The sequence below is a fragment of the Sphaerodactylus townsendi genome, linkage group LG05, assembly GCF_021028975.2.
Source record: "Sphaerodactylus townsendi isolate TG3544 linkage group LG05, MPM_Stown_v2.3, whole genome shotgun sequence".
NCBI lineage: Eukaryota > Metazoa > Chordata > Lepidosauria > Squamata > Sphaerodactylidae > Sphaerodactylus > Sphaerodactylus townsendi.
This window is the reverse complement of record NC_059429.1, coordinates 99213418-99229188: the sequence shown is the minus strand read 5'-3', so window position 1 is coordinate 99229188 and position 15771 is coordinate 99213418. Positions and strand designations below refer to the sequence as shown.

Here is a 15771-nt window from a genome sequence, read left to right as displayed (position 1 = left end):
CTAGGTTTTAGTTATCTGGTGGTAAATTGCGGGGTCAAGTGAGGAAGAAATGCAGGAGGGGTTGGCCCCCTAAGTGGATGCTGTTAACCCACCAACCATGTTCTAGATCCCTTTGTATTTGTTTGTGCATTGGGCTACACTGTAGGCCTTGCATAATTCATTTAGTGACAGGTCTATCGCCATGAGACCAAAGACCTCGTAGGCACTGAGACACCAGGCCGTTTCACTTGGAAGAAGCATGCAGAGGGACAAAACATTTCACAGCATGTTAATATACACTATCCAAATACTGGCACTATCCAAATGCCCATCCCTTTCACAAAGGTGTTGGATAAATTCTTTACATAGACACATCCAGTTTAAAAAGTCTGGCTGCAATTTAGGATGCTGGAGTCGCTTTGGTGCATTCATCCATGCTGCTGACTTCCTTCAAAACTGTGTCAATGTGACTTTCCTTGTGCCACAGGAATGAACTCTATCCACACCAAAGGCCATAGACTTTTTATGTCCTTATGTATTCTGCCACCATATATATCTTTTTCAAAAGGATTGATAGATCCTTCTACAGGAATACCAGACTCTACATATATGTCTTCAAGACTTATTTCCTGAAAATCATTTTTCTGGAATCTGTAGAGCATTGCAAACAATCTAGAATGTTCTCATTTGTTAACGCTGGTATACTTGTTTTCCTTTCCCCCAAAGTTTTTTTCTGTAGTTTCTATGTATACAGCTTGATCTAAAATGACCACAATACTTTGCAATTCTGGTTCTCTTCTGTTCCGCTCTTATTGTGTCAGAATGCCTACAACTAAATCCATGGTCTATAGTTGTATATGTAATAGAGACCATACAACCATGTAATAAACATGAGTGTCAGATTAGTGCAAATGTTTCTAGCCCTGCTATCAAGATCAACCCAACCCTATTCTGATCTCACATTCTGCATTTCCTGATATCTGTCCACACTTGCAGTCTGCACTTGTGGAGAACACTGCCAAGAAGCTTTTACTTAGTTGCAAAGCACAGTGGTAATGGCTATGACACCTCTGACAACATTCTGGGTGTCATAGGAAAAATAGCCCTGAGAAAATGATGGTAAGGTTTATATAAACTGTCCTTACACACAAAACCAAGTGAATGTTGCTAGTCCAGGGTGCAGTTTTTGCCAAAAATTACTCTCTGCTTTACCAATTACAGATGGGGAGTATTAGGGACCCAAACTTTGCAGATCAAGGTGAGTTACTTTCACTACACCAACCTCTAAAATGTGACAAATGCTAGCAATGTCTCCCCACTTCCATCCACTATTGCATCCCAAAAATGCTGCATGCTACTATGTATGTGAAGTCCTGGATCTTGTTACTTGTTTGAGACTCCTCTTTAATCAGTATGCTACAGATTTTTGTGAATGGTAAAAGAACAGAGTGATTCCAGTAGCAGGAAGATTGAAAATAAAGCAGCTAATTGTAGCACAAATATTTTTCAGAAGCAACACACTGGAACACAGCGGAGTTAATTTTCAATGACTACTCTATGAGGTAAAATTGTGTATCAGAGTAAAACAGAAGGCAGAATGAAATTCATCCATTAGGATCAGATGGGTAGGGTCAGCTCCCTCATGCCACTAAATACTGGTACAAGATTCCAGGCTGCATTCAGATGTCAAAGAGACCGTAATTTGTGCTGGGAACAAGTCTGTCTTGTCTTTGTACATATGGACTGAAGGTCTGATTTAAGATCTCTTCAATCTAACTCTACTTCACTTAGGTGACAAACTGGATTGTGTTTGTTTCTTGGTACTCAGGATTAAACTGAGTTTCAGAAACTGAGTTTCAGAAGGAAACAAATCCAATTCAGAGATCACAAGAGCTTTGGTTCATTCAGAACGAGGAAGTCTTCAGTTCTTCAGCTGTTTGGAAGTAGTAATAAGCATGCTAGTGAGGACTTCTTTGCTCACTGGTATCACAAACAAATCAAGGTGTTTTTAAAATGTCTGAATACTGTTTATGAGTGTTAAACATCCTGTCTACTTTTCTGCTTCATGGCTGAAAGCAATTTTCTTTGTCTTCTTTTCCATAGAACTGTTTTACCAGGGGCAGCCAAACTAACTTAGATCTGCATAGAGGTTCATAAAAATGATGAACTCTTAACTTTAAAAAAATGACTTTTTGTTGATAAACAGTGGCCTAAAATTAAAAAAGAAGTAACTTTCCAATTTTCCCCCTGTTTTGCTTAGTTCAGATCTGTTTTCTGGTATAAAAATAATGGAATTGGTTTGACAATGCAATGGCAAGGACATGTTTAAAAGGTAGAACGTAATATAACATACATCATAAAGCTGAACATGTTGGATGTAATTCTCTCTCTCTAAATACACCACTATTTAATTTTATAACATAACCAAGGGTTTATTCCACAATATAAACTGCAACATTTGATACAAGCTACCAAAAAGAAGGAAAAGCCAAAATACAGCTGTGGCCATTACTTTACAGAGCTTTTTTTGTCTCCTACATCACTAATTCATCAGTGACACTAGAACCTAAACATTTGTTTCCTGTACATCAACCAATGCTAAGAGCACCAACACGCTGTTCAGAATTATAATTCCAGTCACTGAAACCAGACACAGAAGTTATTGCTCAGATAAATAAATCTAGTCTACAAAATCAAAGTGAGGGGAAAAAATCTAAAGTTTTCAAAAATGTCAAGAGTAAATAGGGATTTCTTCAAAAGAGGGTTTATGGGAATCCTTAGTGCAATGCTTTGCACCTAAACAAAATTGATTAAGTGTGCTGGTAAATTCCAAAGAGGTAATTTAATGCTGTACATGAAAAGGTGCATGTTGTGTGATGCTTCCAAACTGGTGAAACCTCTGGCTAAACAAGTCAGCATTTCAAACCTTAATAATCACAAACAACTTAAAGGATAAAAATACAAAAGTGTCAAACTGTTTTTAAGTTCTGAAAAATGATCCCATGAAGATAGAAGTAGCACCATTACAACTTGGCTCTGAAACCAACCCTGTGGCTTGGTGGTGAAAAATCTCAGTCTTCTCTTGTAGAGTTTTGAATGCTCAGCCGGCATTTTACTTTTGATATGGAGAGATCTTTCCAGCACAGCTCACACAAATGTAGTCTTCTTTTTCTGCCATCTCTGGAGAAACACCCACACACACCTGATGGAACCACTGGTTGCAACAGCCATCACACTGGACCCAATCCACCTAAACACAAAAAAGCACACAAGACTTCATAGGAGGGCAGCAAGTATCATACATCACTTTCATGTCGAGTCACTTGCAAGTCTGTGTGGCTACAAAAACCAGCAGTCTACTATTTCACAGACTTCATATAATTCTATTCCTGCATCCCGTACACTACTGTATAGCCTTTTCCCTCAACTTACCTCATCACCTTCAGGCTGCAGGCAATTGACAGCTGGACAAATGGCATCTTCATCTTCAGACTCTTCCTGTTCAGAGAAGGACATATCGGAGAGAAGCAACTGGCTTTCACTGGAGCGCTGAATGTCGAACAGCCTCTCTCTTTCCAGTTTGCCAGCGCTTAGCTCCCTCAATTGGGCAAGTTTCATCTTTTTCTTGCTGGGAGTTATTTTTCTGACTCTTGCTCTCATCTCACTGCAGAAATCCCCTCTCTCAAAGCGCCTCTTCAGTTTTCTTTCCATAGAGCAACTTACATCTCTCTTTCCTCGGCAACAATCATACTATGAGACATAATTTAAAAAACAATGTGAAGCATGGTGAGCCTAGTTCTTCTACTCCTGTGACCTGATGTTTCCTTCCATGACATGTAGGCCAAACTTACATGTTAGTTTTTAAATTTAAAGCAAATGTAAAGGCCTCTTAATTTGATTGATGATTGGTGCTGTTGGAGACCATACTATTTTCTTGTCTTAAATTGGCTCACTGGACTCATAGGAACTTGGAATGGGGTGGATTTGCAGCAGGAAAATGGAGTGCAGAGTTTTCCTTGCTCCCAGCACCACCCAATCAAGCTGATTTCAAAGGTTGCTTTAAGTTTAAGGTTGTAGGAAGATCCCAGTCATAGCTCTTTTGCACATATGTAGTTTGAGAACAATGAGAAAGACATGTTCACTATGTTACAGCTCTACTGGGCAATTCTGAAAGCAATCTGCACATTATTTTGTTTTGTTTAATTCCAGAATTATTTAGTAAAGAAAAGGATTTTTTCCTTACAAAGTGCTCAACCCTTTATCATTGAGATTTGGTGTAAAGAAGTTGTGTCAATTTTCAAAATTTGTAATCGAGGGGAGAAAATCATGTTTGAGTTGATGGAATATCACAGAAATATGGACATAGCTGCTGTGACTATTATTTCTTTGTCGAAATGATTCCACGCTAACTATAGGCTGACTTTATGTGATTCAATAGAATGCTTATAACTAACTACACAAGAAACTTAGGAACATAAGACACTATATGCAGCTGAGGACAGAGGATGTGAAAAAGTGAGGAATGCATTTCTGAGGTGCCCTCCTTTTCTTAGGCCATCTGCATCACTTTCTGGTGGCTAGCAATGTTACAAGGAAATCATTTCAGAGGGTAGCTGTGTTGATCTGCAGTAGAACAGTTATTTGAGTTCGGAAGCATCTTAAGAGACCAACAATAGTTTTAGAATATAATTTTTCAAGAGTCAAAGCTCCCTTTCTTCAAGACACAGTACAGCAGAAATGTAGACATGTAGCCTTTTATCCTAGTCAGAAGGTGGGAGGGGCATTGTAAAGAATCTTGTAAAGGATGCAAAGGTACAATGTGTATTGTAATTGGTTGATTACAGTAGAGGGAAAATGCTTGGGGGCAGAAAATCAGCATCCGTAATGAGATAAAAAATCCTATATCCCTATTCAGCCCCAGGGGCTCAGTCTGAACTTGTGAATTGACTTGAGTTCAGAATTCTCACATTGTAATTCCCCTTTGAAATTTCTTTGTTTGAGAACTACAACTCTAAGGTCAGTAGCAGAATTACCTATAGGTTTAATAAATAATAATAATAATAATAAGATTAAAAGTCCAATCTGGGGGGGGGGATCCCCCCCTGGAGCCAGTGCACTCCTGTGCCAGCAAAAATGGCCTTCCTGCCAGTGCAAGGGGAGAACATACTGGTGTAGGGACAACTTACCCAGGCTGACCCAGAAGCAGGCTCTGCTGCCTAGGCCGGCTGGCACAAAATACTGTACTGACCTTAGTCGGCCTCCAGAGCCCAATCAGCTCCCTTACACTGGTGGAGTCGTCAGCAAAGGTGCATGATTTTCATGGTGTATTTCTATCCCCTATTATGGGGGATTTTTGCCTTTAAAAAGGTTTTTTAGGGCTTCTTGCTGTAAAAATTTCTCCCACTGGTTTTTGTGGGAAAATAACTTTTATTTGCAGGAAACCCTCTATAGTAGTATGTGTGGTGTTGGTGAGATTCTGCATTTGAAGAGTGGGGAATTAAATAAACATTTTCACAAAATTTCATTTGATGACTAAGCAATCGCTTTCTTTCTGGGCGGAACTCTGGTCCAAAAAATACCTGCCTTTTCACTTGTTGGTCCCACTGATGACTTCTGTTCAGTCTTTGCAACAGGGTTCTGTTTTGTGAATAAGATCTCATAGAGCTCTTGTATTTCAGGTAGTGAAACCTGTAGCAACTGGGCCTCCATCATCAATTCATTGAGCTCTGCAGTAATAGCTATAATTATAACACAAAAATATTTTTCCAATAGTGACAGTCACACATTTTTAAAATTCTCTTTCCAAAGAAAAGTTTGTTTACAAGATCCGCCCCCACCAAATGAATGTACACTCCAGATCTGCTACACAAAGAACTTGTCATTTCATGCTTAGAATCTCACCTTTGCCAACATGTAAGGCACATAAGGACCCATAGCAGATGCTGCACAATGTTTTCAACAGGCACTTCATCTCCCAGTCTTAAGACATGCTCCCTGTAAGGTTACATTTTCAGGAACTTCTTGTTTTCCTCCCCATTCACTATAATCCTAAGGGTATATTCTCTTTAGGGTATGTTTTCTAACAGTCTTGCACAGCACAGGATAGTGGCTTGTAGGTTTGGTATTACTGGGGAGAAGGGTAGTAGGTTGTTTTTCACTTTCCCTTCCCTGCCACAGGACTACTACAGTTAAACTTCCAAAACCACTTTAGCAGGCTCTTCAGAAATCTGCTCTTAAGCTCTTGGTGGAAAGTGATGATCAATGGACAAATATCTCTGAAGCCATATCCCCCCCTATGGAAACACTGGACAAATATACTGATAACCTTTCCTGTCTTTTGAAAGGCTACAGGAATATTAATATTTGGGGTGGGGATGAGGTAAAAGTCAAGCTGAACCCAATGCCCAGCCAGATCAAGAGTGCTGGAAGCAAACATTCCCACAGGATGCAAAATCTGAAAAATCCAAACTTCAGTTTTTAAAATTTTTAAGGGAAGGGTGCATATGATCGTCTTACTAGAGTGATGGGGAGACAAAGCAACATTCTCCTCACTTGCGCCTTCAGTCCCCCATAAGAACATCACAAGCAATTCTGCTTAGGCTGAATGGAAGCAAAGGTCAAGCCACTTGCTTCCCTTCCACCTGTCAGCAAGCAAAGTACAGCATATTTTTTCTGATTTTTTGATTTAAAGGAGAAGCCATATTTTTGAATACATTTGAGTTCCCTCTGATATTCAGAAGCTCCCTAGTCATAGCTTGTCCCACTATGCTGCTTTTACTGGTGACAAAAGGACTATGCACTTTACTGGCAGAAGGAAAAATACTCACCATGAAGGGGGATACAATTTAGTCCTGTAGAAAAAGGAGAATGTAAATGCATGGGTCTGTTATTCCAGTCATGAGGCAAAGAAAAAGATGTGGCACCAATTGTTTGTGATACCTAATTAAAGAGAAACAGTTAAATACAACATATATTCTGCTTCTGCTGCACATCTCCGAACAGGATAGTGCCAATCCTACCCTTTCAGGTATGCACAGTGACTCTGCACTCCTTAGGGAGAAGTAGAGAGAAGTCACACCCTCACAGCTAACATAATTTGAATCTGAATTTGAATAATATGTTTCCAATTTGAAGGGTAAGAGCTAAGAGATTTTGAATTATTCTCTTTGCAGGCACAAAGCCATTAAGGTGGCAATGATAATAACACTACTGTAAGAATAACACAATAATGTACATGCAGTACTTTGAACACGGAAAATACCATCCACATACTAAATGTACTTGCTGATTTCATTTCTTCTGCTCAAGTCAGACAGGCTTACTGCAGTAATAAAAAACGGGATAAAATCTAGAATCAGCATCCCCACAGATTTAGATATACAGCAGAGTAATTTTCTGTCATACAGTTAGGAACCTTAAGACTGAGCTGATAGGCAGGGGTGAACAGTCTCTATGAAAAAATTTCACCCCTTGCCAAAATGTACACACACGTCTCACCTCTGTGATTTTTAGTGGGTAGGGTAAATGGGTAAAACATGCTAGAAATGCGGCCATGATGATGTAGCCATTGGTCACATGCTCTGGTCATGCCCTGTTGTAAAGAAGTTGTGGTATGCTATTCACAGAGAAACAAAATAAATACCAGTAGGCAGAGAGATTAGAGGGACAAGAGAAGTTATAGAAGGTAGCTAGAATAGTTAGGATTGGGACATGAATTGGATGAAATCCATGTCCAAGTTGCACAATAGTTTAGAGTGAAAGAACACTCATTTTCAAATGTAATGATGAGCCCATGGCTAGTAACTGCATATAAACCTACCCCTCCGAATTATCCAGTAAAGTACATTATTTAGCATAGTAGTGTTGTCTTGAGAGTTTGTTAGTGTATATACAATCAAATGCAAGCAAAGATGCTGAAATTCTGATGAGGTCACATAACTTAATATTGGAAAATAATTCGAGTTTTACCTTGCTGGTCTCTTGTAATTGGCCTGCCATGGTTTGCCATCTGCTGTACAATATCCCTGAGCCTGCTTTGTCTTGCGTAAGTTTTATATTCCCTGAGGATAGCATTTGTTGTGCTCTGTGTTGCCAGTTCACGGTTCTCTCTATCATATAGCGTAAAGCATCTCCCTCAGGCAGCCTCACACGAATACGTTGCAAAGAGGCCAGCAAAGGCAGAATCTTTTCTAAAGGAGGTTTTTCTGATCTGTGGCAGTGAGGACAGAGCCACACCTGAGATTCCTGCAAAGTGCTGGGCACTGAAACACAGCTGGTATGAAAGATCCCTCTGCAAAGTTCACACTGTATCATAGGTGCTGCTGGCTCTTTCTGGCATAGGCAAACTTTGATCTCTACATCCTGAGCATTACAGAATATTTTTTCTTCATTTGCTGCTCTCAAAGAGTGCAGTGTTTCCATCTCCTTTAAACGAGCTTCACCAAGAGTGGCCATCTGGAAATAATTTACCAAATGCACATTAAGATTATTAGAAGAAAAATGCCTTTTAACAGAAGGGCTGAAGGTTTTTTTTTAATACAGATGGTAATTAAAAATATTACTCAATTACACAGATGGGCATAACCATGTTTAAAAATAAAACAAAGATCCACGAATCCTATTGATGAAACAATACATTCTTAACAACATCACCAATATTTAGTTTCAATCACATTATCCCCAGTCTTATACTATAAAATGCCCATGTGATAAGGTATATATTGGCTCAGGCTAAAGGAAATTTAGAATCTCCATTACTGAACATAAGGGCAACATTCATCTCAGAAAACAGATACTCCTCATGTCCAACATTCGTTAGGGCACAGCCCTTGTCCCACAGACTTTACATTTTGGGCTGTACTCAGATCAAATTGACAGAATGCCATTGAAAAGAGACACAGTTGATTTTGAGTCTGAAAGCTAGTTTCTTATGGGTTAAATGGAAATCTGGATTTACTACCACTCATATGAAATAAAAATTGTGCTTCATTCATACTCCTTCCTATGAAATTCAGCTGCTGCGAGAACTTTCTGGCAATGCTTCCATACAGGTTAGTTATGTTCCACCTTTAAAAATGTATATGTGCACCCATAAGACTAGTCTGTATTTATTGTTTAAGAACTATGATTCCAAAATGTGTATTCTATAGTAGGTTTTCCTATAACCTATGAGGAAACTGACATTGACTTATGTGATGTGTACTGCTCCCAGAATATCAATGGATTAACTATTTTTTACCATGCTTTCAAATTTTGTTTTTAAATGTTTGTGCTTTTAATTATACCAGTGTTCTTTATTTTTGAGATCTGCTATATTTATATGTTTTTTACAGATCTTCCTGAAGATGCATAACCAAAAGCACTGGGATTGTTATGCTCTATAAATATTTTTTCCCACTGCAACACTAATCATTTTGTCTTTTCTTGTCCTGACTACTGCTGTAGTCTGTCTTTCAGACTACAATTATTGTTATATATTTGTTTACAGTTTTACCAAGGTGGTATTTGCAAGTTTTACCAAGGTTTTACCAAGGTTTACAGTTTTACCAAGGTGGTATTTATTACCTACAGAGATGTCAATATTAAGTGAGTCAACATAATATCATTAAATGACTCAAAATAATTCCTAAACTCTCTGTTCAGGAATATTCATTGTACTTTTGCAAAAAGGCCTTTACTACTAGAGTACATAAATAAATGCTTTTCCATGCTTAAACTTTTACATTATGGTTCATTATTAACCAACTGAACAAATATTACTGTTCTTTCATGTGATAGCTAACATGATTCCAAACTAACATGCACCCTTATGTCTCAATCCTTATGATGTTTGATTTTTACTGTTACTTTTCTGCCAACAGTGCTGGATGGTGACCCACATTTTATCTGTTTAGTAAATCTGTGCTTCATATTTCATTTATACTTCAAAGAGGTATCAGTTATGGCCTACTGTCTCATCTCCTTCTTCCCTGTTGGCAAATTTTATCTTACAAAAACTACAGTTAAAACTAGAATATTTTTAGAGTATGAAACCCCCCCCCCCTCCCCATCAACAGGAAAATAAAAGAACTATATATTCAGGCTTATGGAATCACAGTGAGACAAAGTTCTGCTGTGTTTTGGCGTTTGTTGTAATATGCTTTCAGAATCCCCCCCCCCCCCCGGTGCAACTATATGTCAATTAGAGTAAAATTATATCCTTTATACTCTTCACACAGCAGACACCCCTTTCAGACTATGAAAGAATCAATGTTTTTACTTTAAAGGTTGTGTTTAAAATCCTGTTTGTCCAGAAGTGTCATTTCAACTTGAATTAGCCTCTATAACAGCTACTACTGAATGCATGAAGTTATTTGCACACTTATGTTTTTGATTATCGATTGGCCTGGTGAGGCATTAACTTTTGCAAATATTCAATGTAAATATTCTGTATATAGTCTATAAATATTCAATGTCCTTAAATACTGTTCCCAAAAAACATCATCTATCCATCATGCTAAGGAAGTAGAACTAATGTATAGCTAAGCTGCATTTTCCAAACTCTCCACTGCTGGCAAACTTCCTGTATGAGGAGGTGGGTCATAATGTAGCGCACTGTTAACTCCAACAGTGTTGATGCTGAATTCATATTTCTTTACAAGATTTTTTTTTGGTTATCTGAACACATTTGCAAATCAGTTTTTTAATTTAATTGGTGTACAATCATACTCTAATAACTGATTTACGCCAACAAATTTTTACAACAGACAAAAAAAATTCTGATAATCTCTGTGTTTAAGAGTGTGTAAGTGAGGAAAGAATTATAAAAGAAGCAAGCCCAAAGGAAAGCTTTATCCATTTAAATTAAACTTTTATTCCCAAATCACTGCTAAATGAATACATACCGCAGCAGCAGTCTCCTTACTCTCAGATAAAGCTCTTTCTAAGTCATTTAAACTTTCCAGTTTTGTGCTCTTCTTTTTTCCATTTGGGACAGGCTCTTTTAACTTTTTCGGTTTTCTTTTAAATGCTAGTGTTCCAGTGTCACATCTGGGACACAGCACCTGAGGAAAAGATCAAAAGAACAGTAATTAATTCTGGAGAGAAGCATAAATCCTCTTATTTTTCTCGTTTTAACGTTGTATCTATAAGACTGTGCCGCAAAAATAAGACATCAGGAATCCTCAAATATTAGGAATTTGGTCATTAACTGTGAGGCATTAGTGAGCTTTTTTAGTGATCTTGGATGCCTCCTTGTCTATGGAGGCACAGGTCACAAATGTTGTCAAACTGGTGTTTTTTCACCTTTGCCAGCTTAGGCAACTGGCCACCTACCTGTCTTATCTATACTTTAGCCACAGTGATCCATACAACGATCACCTCCACACTAGACAACTGTAACTTGCTTTATGCAGGCATGGCCTTTAGACTGCTTCAGAAACTCCAGTCAGTTCAAAATGGCATTTGCACAGATCCTTACTGGGACATCGTGGTGAGCTCTGCCAGCTATACTGGCTCTAGGTGGAGTACCAGATCAGGTTCAAGGTTTTGGTATTAACCTAAATGGTCTGGGACCTTTGTATCTGCACACAGCCTCTCCCAATACACCCCGCCCCCCCAAGGGCTCTTTGCTTGGCAAGTAACAGCTTACTGGTGGTCCCTAATTTAAAAAATGTCCAGCTATCCTCAACCAGGGCCAAAGCTTTCTTGGCTCTGGTCCCAGCTGGGTAGAATGCTCTTTCAAATGAGACCAGGGTCCTGTGGAATTTATTACCGTTTTTCAGGGCCTGTAAGACAAAGCTGTTCTGCCAGACCTATGGTTTACGATAGCCAACAGGTTGGCCTTCTTTTCCCTTCCTTCTGTCTTTTCTTCTTGTTTCTGGTGTTCTGTTTACTGGTTTTATACTTTGCATTGTTAGTTCATTCCCTCTCAGGTCTGATTTTCATTAGTAATGAAGCAGCCGGGACGTAACACTGTAATTGCTGATTTTACCATTAGTATTGTGGTTTTATTGTTGAAAACCACTCTGAGCCTGCTTCGTAGGGAAGGATGGCCTATAAGCCCAACAAATAAATAGAAATGATTCAGTTAGATTTTGTCTACTTAAGGTAATGAGTTGGATCCTACAGATAGCAAATGAAAGGAGGGGAGATGGTGGCACAGAAAGTTAAACACTGCACTGCCTGTCCTGTCATCCTCTCTTTTCTTGTCTCCAGCAGCCAGCCAAATGTAGCACAAACAAGTCAAGCAAAAGAAAAAAACATTAAAAGAAAACAAATACCAGGCAGGGTGTACAACTGTGGTTTCCCCTACCTTGGGTGGTTTCTGTGTGCGTGCATTATACCCCCTTTGCTTTCTTCTGCAATTTGTGTGTTTTATTTCTCCCTTTCTCTTTTGGCTTCTTCTGACAGTGAATACAGGGAACGTCTTTTGTTTATAGTCCCAATCCCCCTTTCCTGCTTGTTTGTGTGTGATTGACTCCACCTTCTGTGCCAACCAAGCTGTAGCTGGTTCTGCTTCCTACAAATGACATTTTGTGGCTGCACCCAACCTTCCCTTAAAATTCCAAAGGTGCCGACAGGTTGGGGACCCTGATCTAAGGTGTAGAAGTATGCAGTTCCATCTCTTAGGATATTTGTAATTATGTTTGATAAAATGAAAGCAATTACACCTTTTAAATTTCATAAATATGAACAGTATGACTTCTTATTATTCCATATATATTTATATTATACTCTTATACATACACACCTATACATCCAAAGCAAATGACTATGACAGATTGCTCACCTCCAGAAGAGAGTAAGATGAGTTATCAGTCAAAAAGGTATTGGCTGCACACTCTTTCCAAGCTTGAACTTCAGCAACTAAGGACTCTAGCCTTGGCAGATATTCCAGATGTACTGGAATAGAGCGACTTCTTGACACAAGTTCCACAAGAGTATCTAACACAGGCACACGCCCACCAGCCTAACAGCACACAAATATTAAAAATGCATATGCATTAATAACTACAAACAGACATGAAATCAAAAATATACCACAGATGAAGTGAACATTTTTTGCTGCAAGGATGGATTTCTATTTATAGTCAAGTACTTCAACAATAATCAAACTAAATGTGCAGTCCTGATTTCTGCTTATTATACATTTATAGGTTACTGTAAAAGTGCTTCGGTGCAAAACTCCTAGTAATAGATTAAAAATAACAAGATTCTTCCACACAGCATGTCTCCTAAGGACATGTTCACTTAACTGTGCCTACAACCCCTTTTTTATATAGTTTCAAATCCATCACATACAGGAACAAATGAAATCATACAGATAACAAACTATGATAATCATTGACAATTGGTAGTATTTTTTCCTACCTGCAGACCCTCCACTTCCTGCAGCCAGTCTTTGGCCTTTTTTACAGCCTCTTTCAGAGCTACACCATTTGGAAGATAAGCAGGAATTTCCTCTATCTCCTTCACTGCCGCTTCAAGACTGCTTAATGACTGTCGTGGTCTTAAAACAAAAGGAACATAAACTAAAAATGTGGTATCATATTGTTATTTGGAAACTAGTGTGAAACTGCTAACTGCCAAGCAACTGTAGTCATTTTGAGCAAGGTGCATCAATATGGGCTATCAACAGACCAAATGATAAAATATAAACATATTGGCATGCCCCTGCGTATATGTTTATATTTCCACCATTTATACATTTGTTGCTAATATCATCCCTCTAGAAGCCATCGTCTCTTTAAAAAGATTGTACATTATAACTAAGACCTAGTTCTCACTCAGATGATACATCTGGGCATCTTCAGACTATAGGCGAGGGTCTTAAATGAATATATGCTGTTCTATTACAGATGCCAGTCTCTAGTTGAGACATGGGGAGCCCCAGAATTACAGTTCATTTCCAGACTAAGAAAATAGTTCCCTTGAGGAAAACTGAGGGCCTTCTTGAATCCTGGCTCTTCCCTTAAATCTTCGGTAGTTTCCCTATCTAAATCTGGCAACTTCATCTTCCAAATAAAAGACAATTTAAAAAAACCACCCTACAAACTATTCTTCTCTCTGACACACCAGTTTTCTTTGTGCAAGGTATAATTTTTATGAGAAGCATGTGATCATGTGAACCACCACCACCATCACCATCACCATCAGTCTGAAAGTGGTTCATCTCAGATATCATTTTATTGCCTCAATAGGAACTTGGCCTTGTAGGACTCCTGCCTCTCAAATTCAGGTATTTTTGAAAGCTGACCAGTATAAAGCTCTGTTTTAAGACAAACATAAATAATGAATTATCTAAGTTACTTGCAGACATGCATAGACTAGTTACAGTGCTAGGACCAAAACTTGTCCATAAGGTATCTGTACCTCACCATCTTTTTCACTGTGATAAACTGCTGGCTGTGGGGAGAGAAAGGAAATAACACTCAAAAAGTTCTGGGCCCATGAAGCTGGGCAAATAATCTGATTTGTTCTCATATGATGTTTGGGTTAGGTACATAGTGATGGGCTGAGGCACAGAATATCTTTATCTAGGGCAGTGGTTCTCAACCTGGGGGTCGGGACCCCTTTGGGGGTCAAACAACCCTTTCACTGGGGTCGCCTAAGACTCTCTGCGTCAGAGTTCTCCATCTGTAAAATGGATAAATGTTAAGGTTGGGGGTCACCCCAACATGAGGAACTGGCATTAGGAAGGTTGAGAACCACTGATCTAGGGGTCCATGGTGGTACACGGCAGTCCTGAAGATATGTAGTGCTCTGGAACAGTATTTGAAGGGCTTGGGTACAGTTTAGAAGCTCTTCTATTGTAGCAAGTCTGCATGTCTGTGTTTCCCCAAAAGTAATGGACAACAAAAGAGGAGACCAGAGGCTCTGCCTTACCTGCCAAGATCAGGATGTTACTTTAATTACCATTAATGCCAGTTTAATATACTCACTGATAATATACACTATATGCTGTAAAATTATTGTGGGTTTTTTAATTTTAACTTATAGCCTTAATGCTACCTGGTACCTTCTTAGAGTTCCCAACACTGTCTCAACAAATGCCAGTAGATTTAAGGTGCAGTGCCTGGAAATGATAAAGTTTAGGGGGGATGTGATGTCACTTCTGGGCAATGCTCTAGGCCACCTCCCATAGACTCTATGGTCTTTACCACAGAGACTAGGGGAAATTCCTAAAGTATTATTACACGGAGGCTGTTTTTTCTTTGTACTCCTACAGGAGTACAAAATTAGGGCTGATAATTCCCTACCTTGGAAGTGTAATATAACCAAGAATACACTGAAGATTTCACAGGTGGAAAAGTAGGAATATGAGTATAGATATGGTTAAGCTAAACACTCATTGAATCAGTACTGTGAGACTATTTAAGTAAGGACTCATTTCCTATATGTAGCCAAGTGACAGAAGTGTAACTGCATTTGTGTACATTCATCCTGTTCTATCATTTCTCCTCTTATTCTTTCCACTGCCTATTTTAAACCGGGAACAGCAACTTTGCCTGTTATACAATGTAAGGCACCATATATAATGACAGCATATTATTAACAACAACAATATGGACGCACCTTAAAAGAAATTCAGTACTGCAATCTTTACCTAAAAGTACCAATTTAATGAAGCAGATGAATATTTGCAAAGTATTTTATTATGAAATTAATGCAAACAATCAATTTTTGCTTTTTGCTATAACAGGGAAGTACAATGCCACACAGCTTTACAACCTTAGCCTAGCATTATTTTCATTTTTTTGTGCAAGTGAAAAAAAATTAGTTACTTGAAAGCAATTAACAGTAAATTGCAAC

General features: G+C 38.6%; 1 protein-coding gene across 1 annotated transcript in view; it reads right to left on the bottom strand.

Annotated features, from left to right (window-relative positions):
- Window positions 1–2385: 2385 nt before the first annotated feature.
- Window positions 2386–15771, bottom strand: part of KDM5B (lysine demethylase 5B) — a 68559-nt gene continuing 55173 nt past the window's right edge. Inside the window, exons 23-30 of the mRNA XM_048498832.1 lie at window positions 13330–13468; window positions 12749–12928; window positions 10863–11021; window positions 7948–8433; window positions 6807–6918; window positions 5563–5717; window positions 3412–3729; window positions 2386–3229 (exon numbers count right to left, since the gene is read on the bottom strand). Of these exons, the coding sequence (XP_048354789.1) occupies window positions 3092–3229; window positions 3412–3729; window positions 5563–5717; window positions 6807–6918; window positions 7948–8433; window positions 10863–11021; window positions 12749–12928; window positions 13330–13468 (1687 nt within the window). The 3' untranslated portion in view covers window positions 2386–3091. The remainder of the gene's footprint in view (window positions 3230–3411; window positions 3730–5562; window positions 5718–6806; window positions 6919–7947; window positions 8434–10862; window positions 11022–12748; window positions 12929–13329; window positions 13469–15771) is intronic.